Source organism: Dendrobium catenatum, unplaced genomic scaffold (genome assembly GCF_001605985.2).
Source record: "Dendrobium catenatum unplaced genomic scaffold, ASM160598v2 original_scaffold_62511, whole genome shotgun sequence".
In the NCBI taxonomy this organism is placed as follows: Eukaryota; Viridiplantae; Streptophyta; class Magnoliopsida; order Asparagales; family Orchidaceae; genus Dendrobium; species Dendrobium catenatum.
Genome location: NW_021380961.1, coordinates 50,419 through 66,361, shown reverse-complemented (window position 1 = coordinate 66,361; position 15,943 = coordinate 50,419). Strand labels below are relative to the sequence as shown.

At 37.6% G+C, this 15,943-nt stretch overlaps 1 protein-coding gene across 4 annotated transcripts in view; it reads left to right on the top strand.

Annotated features, from left to right (window-relative positions):
• The window catches only part of LOC110099526 (chloride channel protein CLC-c), a 47,862-nt gene that overhangs the window by 17,059 nt on the left and 14,860 nt on the right, over window positions 1-15,943 (top strand). For all 4 annotated transcript variants that reach the window (XM_020826714.2, XM_028691749.1, XM_020826715.2 and 1 more), the window contains 2 exons: window positions 2,252-2,529; window positions 2,625-2,825. In XM_020826714.2, coding sequence (XP_020682373.1) covers window positions 2,291-2,529; window positions 2,625-2,825 — 440 coding nt within the window. In that variant the 5' untranslated portion in view covers window positions 2,252-2,290. The remainder of the gene's footprint in view (window positions 1-2,251; window positions 2,530-2,624; window positions 2,826-15,943) is intronic.

The window sequence follows — 15,943 nt, the reverse complement described above, 5'->3', positions numbered from 1 at the left end:
AGCGTCATTTTTCCCCCCCCCAGGGTAGAAAGAGGTAGAATCAGGCGTTTATGATTCATATACTGATTTCTGGACTGGTGGGAGTTGGAGCGAAAAGCTCCAATGATACGACTACTTCGCCTGTTGACCATCGTAGCAATACTTGAAGTTATGGAATAAGGTTCCTACAGACGGCGCCAAACTGTTGCGGACTAGAATATACGCGGCGATAGAGTTAAAAATTTCATGTCTCAGCGTTGTACGGATATCCAGCACACAAACAGAAGATGAAAGAACACTAGTATTTTTACGTGAAAAACCCTGGAAGGGGAAAAAAACCACGCGGCCACGCCTAGTTGAAAAAGTTCCACTAGTGTTGTTTGAGATAAAAGAGGCTGACTCATCCTTGAAAATTAGGATGATCATATTACAATGAATCACTTTTAGATTGAAATCCAATTACAACATCGGGCAGAATTCAGGGGTCGTTTAGAAGTTGGGTAGAATTCCGACATTGTTGGGACTTCAGGTAGAACTCCGACGTCGCTGGGACTTCAGGTAGAACTCCGGCGTCACTAGGACTTAAGGTAAAGCTCCGACGTCGTTCGGAATTTAGGTAAAACTCCGGCGTCATTCGGAAGTCTGATAGAATTCTGGCGTCGGGCAGAACTCTGACATTACTTGGGAAGAATTCCGGCGTCACTCGGGCGTCGGGCAAAATTACAGCGTCCTTCGGAGGTCCGACAGAATTCCAGCGTCGGGTAGAACTCTGGCGGTGGTTGAGGAGGAGTTCTTCCCTCCTATCATTCTCTTCTTCTTCTTGCTTCTTTTTCTTGCTTGGGTCCCCTCTCAAGAGAAATGATGGGTCTATCTATAAATTTTCGGGAGTGGCATGGCCCGTAAATAGATGAATAATCAGGGTCAAATATGGAGTGGTTCGGATGAACGGCCGATATTGAATCCTTCAATCATGGACCGTTTATTAGGTATTTGAAGGTCTTAATGACTTTGGAATTTGACAATCTTGGGCTCGTTGGATTCGTCTCGTTGAGCCGCTCGATTTGACTATAAGCTTGTCAAATTCGGAAGCCGTTTGGTAACTCAAATTGTGGTACAAGCTTTCCAACAGCGCTTCGGGTCCTTGAATTGGACTCATTTGGGCTCGAATTGAGTCAAATTTGGTGTTGTTGGGCTTGTATTTCCGAGACGCTCATTTTGACTGTAAGTTTTGACTGTAAGTTTGCTGAAATCGGAGTTTAGGTGATCCTGAATTTAATTTTTGAAGTTTCCGGCTTGATTTTGCCTCGAGATTCGTACCCGATCAAGATAAATTTTTTTATGATACATCAATAATAAAATAAAAATTATGTGAAAATATACAAAACAAATATTTAATCAAGCTTCTTAACAAGCTTGTTCACGAGCTTTAATTGATATCTTTCATGAATATAAATGAGCCGAACACATAGCTGTTTATATTTTTGTATTTAATAGTCGAGTAATTAAAAAATTGTTACTTGTTTGATTGCTTAAACAAACGATCATGTATGAGGTGTAATTGAGCCGAGTAATGAGTAGCTTATCGAACGCTCAGCTCATTTGCAACACTAAAAAATTCACAATATTGTATTTATTTTAGTTCATATCAAACACTAATATTCTAAAACTTCATGCATTTAGAATATTTTACGCTCATTTTGATTCAAACCAAATAACCATAAATAAAAAATATGTTATTTCAGATATTCAATTTGTAATAAATTTATAAATTATCATAAATTTAAATATTAGTATAAAAATGTATATGCTTATATGCTATAAGTATCATCTTTAGTTATTATTAATGAGCATTAATTAATATAATGTTAAATTTAGCCTTCTAAAAATGGCATGTTTATTTAATGATTTGATTTAAATGTTATGATAAATGCTCAATTCAATTACCTTTTCTTCCAACTATAATTTTTTTTAGGGGGGGAAATTTCCATCTATACTTTGGCTTTAAACTGCTAAGATTAAATTCGTTTTGATCTTTTTAAACAATAATTGAATATGGGCTCTGCACCATCCATCTGGCAAAGAGTTGGCCTACAAAATCATGATTAAATAAAATAATTAGTACTTATGGACTACAATGACCCAAAAAAGAAAAAAAATCTTTTTTGTTTTTTTCTAAGGGCGTTTATCTCACCTGTCCACATTTGTTTCTTTCTAATTATTCTGCAGATAACTAATCAAATTATGTCTTTCTAATAATTTATCTTTTTAAAAGGAGGAAACCGATACAAGAGGAAGAGCGAGAGCGGCGCGAATGGAAGGGGCAATGGAGGATCACGGCGAGAGGAGGAATATGGTGGGGAATGATATCGAGAGCATGATGGAAGGCAGAGGAAATGAGATGGATGGTGATTACTACTACGCTTCCATGGTTTCCGATACCGAGAAAGGGATTCGGCAGCCTTTGCTTCTGCGAAAACGAACGATGAACACCACCTCTCAGATAGCGGTGGTCGGTGCTAATGCCTGCCCCATCGAGAGCCTGGATTACGAGTTAGTTTCACGCATTGATATTTGTTCTTTATGTTTTATTTGATTTCGTGGTTTTTTTATTTTTAAATAAAGATGGTGCCTTTTGTTGTTTTAAGGATTGTGGAGAATGATTTGATTAAAGAGGACTGGAGGTCGATGAAGAAGGTTCAGATTTTTCAGTACGTGTTTCTCAAGTGGACGCTTGCTTTGCTGATAGGTTTGGCCACTGGAACCGTTGGATTCTTCAACAATCTTGCGGTTGAGAACATTGCCGGGTTTAAATTTGTGTTGACAAATAATCTCATGCTTGAGCATAGGTAAAACATCGATATAGTTTTTATTTATTATTTTTACCTTTTTTTCCTTTATAGCCTTTATAGTTTCTGGAACTAAAACATCCTTGATTGCGCCCAAACAGGAGCAAATGAATGAAAAAAAAAAAAAAAAAAAACCAGCCAAAAAAACATGATTTTGGCGACAAACGGGAATGCTTATATAGAATTGGTTGTGGTTTCCAAAATTGTCGAAGAATTTGATCGTATGGCGAAGTTTCGTTAATTGTTTTGTAGAGTTTTGTTAATGCGTTCTAGTGAATTAAATTAGAACTTATTGAAATTGCAAACAGAACGTCTTCTTATGGTTTGTAGAAGTAACGACGTTGGTAAATTAACTTTTGGTTATAATGTAGCACGGGATTCTTCTATAATTACGAAGAGCAGAGCTTTCGATTCGAGAAATGGATGTCTTTATTGGTCTAGAATGCATGATGGTTTAAGTTCTATGTTGAATTCCCTAAATAATTATTCTACGGATTTTAGGGTAGCTTTTGAAAGGTCAAATTTTGACAACCGATCTCGTTGAACTATAAATTATGTAAAAAGGTTTCAAGAAAATATTAGACTAGATATAGCTGCCCTTTAAATGGCGACTGGTGCCACGCCAGCAAAGCCAGTTGCCAGATAGACGAGAAATTATTAGGTGCGGACACAGTAAGGAGAGAATCGTCTGGTATTTACTCTGTTTATAGTAAAAACGCAGTTACTGTAGCAGCTGCGCTTTGACTACACATTCACTGTAGACGGATAGAAAACTGGACGGTACTCTCCGTCCGGTATCCGCACTTAGACAGGCCATCGTCAACTGAAAATAAATCAACAACAACAACATCAAGTCTTTGTCCCACTACGTGGGATCGGCTACATGAATCCTTTTTCGCCATTGCGTCCGGTTAAAAGTCAAATTCTCATCTAAATCTAATAAAGAAAGATCATTTCTAATATTTTCTAACCAAGTCTTTTTAGGTCTACCTCTACCTTTCTTAACATAAGCCAAATCTAATACCTCAACTTTCCTAACCGGGTCATCGGAAGGCCTCCGTTTAATGTGACCAAACCATCTAAGGCGACTCTCTCTAATCTTATCTTCCACTGGAGCTACTCCAACCTTTTCACGTATATGCTCATTTCGTATCCTATCTCTAAGGGTCAAGCCACTCATCCACCTAAGCATCCTCATCTCTGCAACACTTAACTTAGTATTATGCTTCTCTTTTAATGGCCAACATTCGGCACCATAAAGCATTGCAGGTCTCACCACCATCTTATAGAATTTTCCCTTAAGTTTGAGGGGGACTTTTCTATTGCACAATAAGCCCGATGCATTCCTCCACTTCAACCATCCAACTTGAATTCTGCTGATAATATCCCCATCAATTTCACCGTCACTCTAAACAATAGATCCAAGATATCTAAAACGTGTACTCTTATTAATGACTTGGTCGTCCAAAGTCGCAATCCCCTCACTAGGTCTATTTCCACTAAAATTACACTCCATATATTCAGTTTTAGATCTACTCAAGCGAAAACTTTTAGACTCTAAAGTTGACCTCAAGCGAAAAAATTTTCACTTTGAATTCATATTAATTTATATAATTAGAAGTTGAATCTTGCAAAGGCATGATTTTATTTGGAAATCCAGTTTAAGTTTGTAAATATTGATTGTTCAGTAAGATACTATGTGAATGTGCTGTTGCTATTAGAAAGTATTATTAGTGGCATATGATCCCATAGTTGGTGTATTATAGTTGAGTGAAATTATTTATTTGATGTGACTACTGAAAAAATATAGCAGTAATATCCAATCAACTGTTGTTGTAGTAAATGCAACATATTAGATATACCATTAATATGTTTGTTGATAAGAATTTTGTGTTGTATTATAAATATGTGGTCTCTTAGGTCTTCTTTGCTATTTAAGTGATGTATAAATTGGTGTAGTTGAACATTGAGAGCAGTTGCATCGCTTAGGTCTTCTTTGCAAAACTTTGAGTTACTAATTTTGTATTTTTTTCTTCGTAATGCATTTGCTGAGCTTAAAGAAGTCTCGTCGTGTCCCCAAGAAAAGTTGTTGGACATTGCAAGCACACGAATAAAAGTTTGTGTGGAAAGGTCATTTGATAGTCCACCAGAACTGAAGGCTAAGACAAATGAAGTTTTTCAGTGTTATATGAATGTTTGGACATCCAATAGGGACTGTTTATTTTGGGCTTTGTATATTGAATCTCTGAGGAGAGACTAACTCAACAAAACGGATTCAGTTTTGGGTCAACCCATATAAGATTTGGGTAAGGTTTGTGTAAGCTCAATTGACTTGAAAAGTAGTCGCATTCATGTTGGGTGCATGTCAGCTTGAAAAGAATGAGTTAAATAGTGTATTCTTATATATAAAAATTCATATTAAAGTATAAGATTTTGTTATTTTTTCTTATGGTTGCGTCCAACTTAAGTAATTGTATGTATTTTTTGTTGAGAACATTAACACGCCACGAATTAAGTGTTTTTTTGTTGTGCCATGTCAAGTTTAGTTGAGCCAGATTTGGGTTAGTTAATCAACTTGTTTAATAGATAGGTCGCGTTCTGATCTGTCATATTCATGATTGACCATTTTTGGGTTGAATTTGAACCTGATTATATACTCGAATCAGCACAGCTGCTTATTTGCACTACAATTATTATTCAACTCGTGAATTTAGTTTCTTAGCATGATTATAGGTTTTCCACTTTCTACTTCTCATTGATTACAGGACTCCCTCATATTAGTCTCTTTTAACTTTGATTTCTTGCACTTTTATCAAATCAATATAAAGATGATAATTATATTTGTAATGATATTCGGGGATGTCTATGATTATAAATAATAGATATTGATACAGATAAATTCAGTTCTTGTTTATTAAAAAATTTCGTGTCCTCTCTAAACTTATTGCTAGGTAGATGCAAGTCCTCTGAATATGCTGCAAATGGTATTTGTTACTTTTCAAGGGAATTATTCTTCTTGTATGGCATTAGGCCTGAATCTTTTATTTAGTAATCTCTTATCTTTCTTTTTTTATTGTCAACTTTAGTAATTGAATTGACTGTGTGTTTAAATTTTGTCAAATTTTGTAAAATTTTATTTTTACTTTTATAAGTGTAAGTCTTATATCAAATATGTGATTTTTGTGATCTTTAATTTCTGATTTTTTTATTCTAGATTTTTGTTCGATTAAACTATTAAATTATTATTCGTGCAATTTGCAAATTTCTAGTTTCATCTAAAGAGATGGATGATCATCTAAATTAGCATTTTGTAAAATGCTAAATTGACTTTGTGTGAGTGATTTTGTGTAGTTATTTATAGATCTGCATTAGAAAATCCTAGACTCTAAGATATCATACATAAATTTATATACAAGAAGTATGGTAATTATGCCTAAATTTTATTGATGAATATTAACTAAACAACTTACAAAGATAAAATATTCAAGTTAGGAATAATTGATGCAAAGAACAATCTTTGTAGTTATCAAAATGCAAAATATATGAGTTAAGATGAACCACTTAAAATATAATATTTAACTTTTAATATTAGTTTGATTTTTATTGGAGTTCTAATTTTAGTAAAAATCTATATGCACATTCCTTGGATATTGCCCTAACTTGATTTATATAGGGATCTATGGGCTCCGAAAATTCGGCCTCGGCCTCCCCATGCTACTTTTTCGTGGGGGTTTTAACGGATTAAGTTCTAGGGTAAATTTTGGAAGGCAAATGAGTTTGTAAATAAGACACTACCAGGAGATTTTGCCCTCCTTTTGCGAGGACTTTATGATATGAGTTTTGGTTTCCTATATGTGCAAGCCCCTATAGTTAATTATCCATCCCGATAATGAGAGAGAACTTTCAATTAAGGCTAGTCGCCAATCAGATATGTAGAAAGTACATGTTATCTAACATATAATAGCAACATGGGTTAAGGGATCTAGAAATTGAAGAGTTCATATTTAAAATCAGAAATTTCACCATCTTACACTTAAAGCAGATGGTAGGGGAATAGATGATGGACCCGATCAAGATCCCCTAGTTCCGTCGTCCCGGGCCATCATGGTCTCTAGTTTACTTAGTAAGAGGAGGTAGTCGAACCAACCTGACAGAAGGATCATTGTAGGCAGCAATGAGTTGCTTTGTCCAAGGGTACCTTGTAAACCTGGGGTGAATGTTTGTCTAAGGGGATAAATTTGAATCTACCTTAGCTAACAGAGGGCTTTGTGCTCTATCGATTATATCCTATTGAATCTATATTAAGGATTTGATGCCACTAAAAAACTTATTGACTTTGGCCATAACCACTATCTCGTGGTGCCATTTGATGGCAACACCATTCGGTTCAGAGGGCCCTGGGTTATAACCGTTTATCCTGTGGTGTCATTTAGCGGCAAAATCGCCGGTTAAAGGACATGTATCACGTTCTTATTGGCAGGATATTGTTTGAGAATGGATCATAGTGATATTTTCGACTAGGCATTTAGTCATATATGAGCTGAAGTTATCTACCTTAGCTAACTGAAGTTTTCCTCCTCCTCACATCCCGTTGGACAATCATACAAAGTATTCAACTTTCTACTCACAAGAAATGAATAAGTAGGAATTGTATTATTACAGACTCTCCACCAAAACAATTCAATAATTGGTTTCAGCTTCAGCTTCCTCTTCCAGTTCCATTGGGTATTCTTCTTCTCATGATCCATAGCAGCTACAGAAGCCAATGCCGTGATTGACTTACCAGAAAATTTTCCGATCAGTTCCATCTGATCACTTTGCCTACTATCTTCAATCGGGATATTAGAGATGAGTTCAATCAACTGAACTCCAAAAGCTTCTTTCAACTTATCACAATTCCAATGGCCATCAGTAATGAAGTAACTAAGAGAGAATTCTGAAAAATTCTGAACATTAACAAAAGTAGGCCACTTAGCAATACATCTATCCAAAATTCATGAATCATACATCCAATTGACTGATTCTCCGTTAGAAATCCTCCATCTAACCACATTTCTAAGAAACTTAGCACCCATAGTAATGATTTTCCATGCCGGTGAGCACCCAATCTTCACGGAAGAGGACCAGATATCTTCTCCATATTTAGCTCTCAAAATCTGATTCAATACAGAATTGGGATTGCTATAGAAATTCCAAGCAAATTTGGCCCGAAGTGGACCAACTCTTGATACAGCCGAAAATAAGCCTCTACCCCCTTCACTTTTTGGCTTACAAAGCAGGCTCCAAGAAACGTAATGAATACCAGCATTGCCATCCCCTTTACTCCATAAGAATCCTCTACACATCTTATCAAATTACTTCAAAATGCTCAAAGGAACAAGAGAAAGAGATGACAAGAATAATGGTAAAGATAAAAAAGCAGATTTTACCAGGACCAATCTACCTTCCAGAGAGATGTTCTTCGTACCCCATGTATTCAGCTTACCAGCCGCTGAATCTAAAAGGTTCTGAAAATCCGATGGCCCCAACCTCCTCAAAGCCATTTTAACACCAAGATAACTGATCTCCTTAACCTGTTTAAAGTTAAGAAGCTTAACCATTTTCTTCTGAACTCTTTTCCTTGTATGTTTCCCAAACAAAATCATGGACTTAGAGTAATTAACTTTTTGTCCCATCCAATCGCAATATTTGTTGATGATCCTTCTCACCTCCTTAACTTCCTTCACCTTGGCCTCCGAGAAAATTAGTATATCATCCGCAAATAGTAAATGAGAAACTTTAGGGGCTAACCGAGAGACAGAGATACCCCTACTAATCCTTGAGCATAAAGCATCAGAAAGAATTTGTGAGCACAAAATAAAAAGAGAAGGGGATAAAGGGCACCCTTGCCTAAATCCACACTCTCCATCAATCCATTCAGTCTTCTTCCCATTAATCAAAATGCAGAATTTTAGATTGAGCACACATTGCAATAAGAGTTCCATAAACTTAGAAGGAAACTTATAATGATAGAGAACTTGCCTTAAAGATTCCCAACCCATGCTATCGTAAAAGCCTGCTCCATATCCAACTTGATTGCTAACAATCCTCCTCTAGATTTGGACCATCTGAACTTATTAAAAACCTCTTGAGCCACAAGCACATGATTAGACAAGGAACGGCCTCTAACAAATGCCGCTTGATCCACCGATATGAGCTTATGAATAACCTTCTCCAACCTGTTCAGAAGCATTTTAGTTATAACTTTGTATATAGTCATGCAAAGACTAATAGGCCGGAAATGAGATGGCTCTTGAGGGCATTTAATTTTTGGAATCAACACAATCAAAGTCTCTTTCCAAGACTGGTCCATAGCACAAGAAGATAAGAATTGAAAAACTGCAGCCCACACATCTTCCTTAATCACATTCCAAAAATCTTTCATGAAAGAGAAGGTTATCCCATCTAAACCCGGAGAGATGTTTCTTTCAGAGTTATCCACCACCAACTGAAGATCCTCTCTAGTAAATCAGCCTCCAGCATACCTTGGTCCTCCTTGCTAATAACATTATACGGGTCCGGCCACCCATCCAACGAGCAAACTCTATGCTGCCATTTCAATTGAAAAAATCAGAAAAAGTTTTATGTATAACAGATTCCTCTTCCGAAATCACACCTTCCATAGTCTTGATATGATGAATCCAATTTCTATTCCTTCTTGCATTAGCAAAAGCATGGAAAAAGGACGAATTACAATCACCTTCCTCCATCCACCTTACTTTAGCTCTTTTCTTCCACCAAGTGTTGAGACGAGCTAAAGTGATATTAAGTTCATTGATTTTGAATCTAAGCAATTGAAGTCTTTCAGCAGAAATACCTCTCTCCGATTCTTCTAACTGAATTTCCAGAATTTCTCTTTTTAAATTATCTCTCAACTCATTTAAATTACGGTGTTTCTCCTTACCCCAAAAAAAGAGGCCTCTTAGAGCTTTCTTAAATTTCAGATTAAGAACAGATGCCGGGTTACCAACAGATTTCTTGTTCCAGATTTTCCTCACTAATGCAGTAGCACCATGATAAGATGCCCAAACTTCCTCATATCGAATATCCCTTTTAATGACTTCCACCGGTTTAAACATCTTAAAAAGAATCGGGCAATGGTCCGAAGCAATGCGAGATAAATGTTTGACAAGAGCAACCTGCAATGTGTTCAATGCCAAGGAGTTAATTAGACATCTATCTAACTTCTCAAAAATGCGAGCACTACCAGACTTATTGTTACACCAGGTGAACCTTGATCCCGAAGCTTTAACCTCATGAAGATCACTATTAATCAAAAACTGCTGAAAATCTTTGGAACCCTGCGACATTCTGAATTTCCTCCCACCTCTCTTTTCCTCTTGAGAAAGAATGCAGTTGAAGTCACCACCTACCACCAAAGGTAAATCAACCGAACAATGCTTCTCCAGATTCTCCCAAAGCAACTTCCTTTCTTGAGCATCAGTACTTCCATATACAGAAGCAATAATCCAGCTCCCCTTCCCGATCACCTCCAATTTACCCACCACCAACTGTGAAGAAGCCTCCAAAACTGAAAAAATAGCTAAGTCCTTTCTCCATAAAATCAATAATCCTCCTAAAAGACCACCAGCAGGAACCATGAAAAAATTCCAATTGCTGCCCAAAAGCTTCAAAATCTGGTTGTTATCTAAAGAACTAATCTTCGTCTCCAACAAACCAACAAAGAAAACTCTATGATCCTTCACCATTTCCTTAAGATATATAGCATCCTCAACTTTCTTGGCTCCTCTACAATTCCAAAACAACAAAGAATTCATTTTTTAAAGATGGGGGAAGGACCCCCAACCTTTTTAGCTTTTCCACTTTCCCCCTTTCTATTATGAGAGATAATATTTCCCGCACTGAGAGATTTGAGTTCTTTAATAAGTTTAGTTTTTTTATCCAGAGAATGACTACCCTCCAATTTAGAATTTGGATGATGCTTGCCATTATCAATCTTCAGTGATGCTTCAGGACTCTGCTCTTCACACCTGTCTTCATTATTTAAGCAATCATCCAATACAGAACCAAGGATTTCTCCTTCCTCTAATAATCCTTTCTCATTGTCAGCAAAGGACTTCAAGCTTCCTACCTCCTCCAAGTCAGATAAAGTACCAAACTTATTATTAACCTCCACAGCATGGCTCACCTCTTTAGCAAACCCCTGATTGGCATTTGGAGGATTAACCCCAACAGGATTTTCTTCCCCAATATCTACATTTACAGCACTTTCCAGCTGCAGAGATTCTTCCCTCACAACAGCCAAATTAATCCCAACCTCTTTAACAGCCAAATTATTCAGATTTTCCTTAACAGAAATACCACTCTTAGGAACAAACACCTTCTTCATAGGGACCGAAGTTTTCCTGGGAAGAAAATTTCTGTTATTTTGGAATTTATTAAAGCTTTTCTTTCTACTTTTAACAATAGTCCAGGTTTCTTTATCAACTGAACCCCCCACAATAGCATCAGTAACAGTTCTGAGAAGACCCCGGTCATTAGCCTTATCATTCTGAATAATGTTCTTCTCAATCTCCATCTTCTTCTTCGACTCATCACAAGCATTCAAATCGTTCCCAATCTTTCCACAACCAGCACAGATCTTAGATATCCCTTCATACTCTACTTTCTGAAAAAACTTACCTGTTAAACCTTCCACCCAAACACCATGTGTTAATTACTTATCCAGGGAAATGCGTACACAAACCGGAGCATATTCCCTCTTGCTCCACTGGAAATAATTCCCATCTAGAAGATACGGCTTGCCTACCTGGGAGGCAATCCTGCAGATATTGACTTCATCCCAGCATTGTAATGGAAGGTTAGGCATCCTAATCCATATAGGAGACGAGATGCCACTAAGAGACATAGGATTAAAATTGACCGACCATTTATCCAATCCAACCACTTGACCCCTAATCCACGAAGGGCCACCTGTAAGAACTTGCTCAACAGCTGCTAGATCTTCCAACGAACACAGAGTCCAACCATGGCCCAGTCCTGTAATATGGAATTTTCCAAACTTATCCCATTGTCTTCTCAAATCTGTACTGATCACATGGAAAGGGATACTATCATGAAAAACTTTAACAACAACAGCCTTGTCAAGTCTCTTGGCATTCTCCACCTCTTTTTCCGCTTGTAGAAAAACAACTCTACCATCATCAGATAAAAAAGAGCCCAGTTCCAGATTATCCACTTTAACATACTGCTTCTTACTCCACGCCGATTGCAACCGCACCGTATTCCCCTTAATAACCTCTGATTCCACTTCTAGATGTGCAGTTTTAGATACTACTTCGGGAATGATATCACCTTCTTTCAGAGACAAATCCTCATTCACAATGCTTGCTCGCCGAGGATTGTTATTAACCAGATCATCATCATAGAAATCTCTCCTAATTGGGGACGATGGCAAAGATTTCGAATCGAAATTCTTACAAGAAGAGATTTTCAGACTAGTTGAAGATAAACTTTCAAAAATTCGACCACCAATATCCTTAACCTTCCCTTCCAGAAAAGGCATATCCTTCAAGAAACTCAGACCTTCTTCCTTGATAACATTCTTACCTTTGCCAGGCACCAGGACGGGAAATTCCGATTTCCTCAGTAAACCACCCTCATTGATTACAAGCGGCTTTCCTTTAAAACCTTTAAAATTCTGATTGAAGCCCTCCAACACCTTTGATCCTCCATTAAAAACTTCAGAAGAGTCAAGAACCGGAGCCGCCAAACTCTTCCTATACTTCTTCCAAGCATCTGAAGGGAGGAGACGACGTTGATCCATCAACGCTCCTCCAGATCGCCGGACTGCCGGAAGAAACCGCCGCCAACCACAAGAACCGCCGAAACAGAGAATTTGAAATCCCAAACTTTCTCTCACTAACTTTCTCTCACTAACTTTCTCTCGTAATACCCATTCTAAGTACTGTCATATTCATTAGGAGTATTTTCAATGACTCAACACATTCATCATGCATTATTTATGGCCACTTATGTATGACCTGTTGTATTCATTATGTACTCTCTTGCATTGTGAGTGGGTCACTATACAAGTTCCTTGATTTACACTTGTAGGTGAATCACATTTGTTGGATACTCCCTTCCATATGTGTAGGCATCACATATATATTTCATTGGCTAATTGGCATTAGTAATATGCTTGGTGTCCTCTCCATGACCTTCTTAGATTATTTGTAGATAATATGCATTCATTGGATGTTGTGCATTCTTGCCAATAGGATGAACTGCACCCGCTCTTGTGTAGTATTGATGCTTGCACGTTAATCGACAATGATCTAGATGATAAAACTTGTCAACGCCATCCTTTAAATAATATAAAGATTGCATTCCAGCAGTTAGTGGAAGTAATAATGCTTCAAATTGATATGAAATCAACATCATCAAGTTCCTTGTTGGAGAGATGGAAATTTCAAATAACTTAGGTGGCTTCAAACTATATGGAAAATAGTCCTATTTTGCCGATTACATCTCCATCTTATGCATAATGTTATATTCCTTTTGGTCAAGTCAAGTTCAAATCAAATCCATCATCATCTTTGATTTAAAGTCATTCAAGTCTAGCTCTTTAGTGTTGTTTGTTCAAATCTTCTTGTCATTATGAATTCAATTCCCTATTGTTTTTATTCAATTCAATTCCCTATTGCTTTTATTCAATTCAAGTCCTTCTGTCAATTGTTCACGTTATTTTTATTTCATTTTCTTTCAAGTTCAGTTATGGTCCTCTGTAGTTCATTTAAGTTCAAGTACGGTCCGCTGCATTGTGTTCAAATTCAAACTTTCTGTGGTTCATTTGCAAGTTCAAACTCAGTTTATATTCACTTGAGTCCATCGTGGTTTGTTCAAGTTCGGGTCCACGGATCACTGGAATTTTCGGCAATCTCCCAGCGTCTCCCCCGATTAGGAGAAACTGGCCCTCCCGCCATGCTAGATAAAAGCGTGTACGGTTGGTGTCCTTGGACACCGCAGCCGTAAAAGCTTCAATCCCACCACGCCAGAGAAAGACGTGTATGGATCTTTGGTACCTATTTTAAAAGAGCACAGTTTGCTTTCCCTTCAGGTACAAAGTCGTGTACGGGTACTTAAGATTGTCCACACCACGCTACAAAGAGCGTGTATAGGGTCTACCCGCCTAACCGAAGGTGTCGCACCGGGTTCCCTTCCTACTTTGCTAGAGAAAAGCGTGTATAGGCGATTTTCCGGCTTGACACGAACGTCGAATGTGGGGTTTTAAGTTTAGGAGTTATACCTGCACGATGTGGTGTGGACGACGACGATGGTGATAATGCATAAAAATTCCTTTTTTTTTAATTGTTCTCATTTTTTTAAAAATTTTCCCCATCTCCTCTCTCTCTTTTTTTTTATTCTTCTCACTCTCTTTTTTTGACTTTTTTTTCATCCTCTCACAAACAAACACACATATGTGTAAGTAGAGAGAGAGATATATATCTGTGTGTGTATTTATCTAGATAAATACATACATATATACTTTTATGTATAAGTAGAGAGAGAGAGGACAATCACCTCTTCTCATTGAGGGAGGTCACTAGAGGGATTCGACACATGCTCGGTGGGATCAAATGGATAGGGCAGAGGCGTTTGGCTGAGAGGAAGAGTCAGACTGGTCGTGGGTTTCAGGTGATTGCGGCTGGATCAGCACAATGACGGGAGAGAAAGAAGGGACTGCAGGTTTAAGGAGGTCGGGAATTTGATTGTGGTTTACGGTCGTGGAGTTCAGGTGATTGTGGCTGGGTCAGCACAATGACAGGAGAGAAAGAAGGGACTACAGGTCTAAGGAGGTCGGGAATTTGGTTGTAGTTTACGGGTGGATTCGCTAGATTGGAGTTCTGGAGGGGGAATCGGAGTCGAGTCTTGAGTTCGATTGGCTTGGTTGGAGAGAGATGAGTAAAGCTTCGACAGTTGGAAGAGAAGAGGTCGACAGATCAAGTGGAATTCGACACTGGTTCGGATGCAGGTGGATAGGTTCGGTGGTTTGCAGGGTTCGGGATTTGTGGCTTTGAACTCGAGGGAGATCGAAGGCTATAGGCGGCTCGGGCTTGGGAGATCAGAGGGAGAAGGCAGCAGCGTCAGGAGCTTTGAGCTTCCGAGGAGTCGGATGGGTTTTGTGAGAGGTTCAGAGGTTGGGAGATGAAGAAGAAAGAACCAATGGAATGAGACTTCACTCTCATTTTATTGGTGTGAGCGAGAGATGGTTTCCTGCAAAAATCGAGGAGATGCGATGGATTCGATGTCGTTTGCAGAGATAGGGTTGTAGTAGACATCATGGCTTGTACAGTTAATGACTTGAACATCTATTTTTTTTATTATATATTTTCTTCTTCTTTTTTGTTTGAGGCGGAGGTCAACCGGATACTTATTCCCTACAACCATCCAAAATTCCTTTGATTCTTTATTAGTCTTATATCCTTGAATTCTTTGTTCTTTCTTTTGGCTCCTTTGTTCTGTGGCTTTCTATCGGTGGACTGTTGTTCTAATATTCCTACAATTTTGGGGTGCTATCTACTCCAACAGGTTCAACAACCATCTACTATGATATTTGTCAAAACTTTACGATCTTTCTTGTAATTTTCTAGTTGGGCTTCTTCTGTTGCTGTTATTTGTGGCATGGCTGACAATTCTTCTATGTGGGATTTCTCAGTTTCAATTATAGATGCATGTGGAATTTTGTGGTTACTTTAATCATTGGTTAAGGGGATTCCATAATTTTTTTTAATATAAATAATGATCTAAAGCATGCACTTCATCAATTTAGTTTTAAATAAAGTTTTAATTGGATGTGCTATTTTTTGTACTTCCAGTATTCAAAATTTTGATCAAATTAGAGACTTAAAGATTTACGGAAGAGCTTATCTCTATGTATAAGCATGAGGCTTGCTATCTCCACCCTTTTTAATTTTCTACTCTTCTTTGTTCTAAATTTTGTTATGAATTTGATCATGTGATTGGTTTTGCTAGAATTCAATACAATTTGCTTTTGAATAAGTGTCTGAATTTTAATTTGTTCTGCAGCCTTTTTACTCTAAATTTCTAGTAAAAGG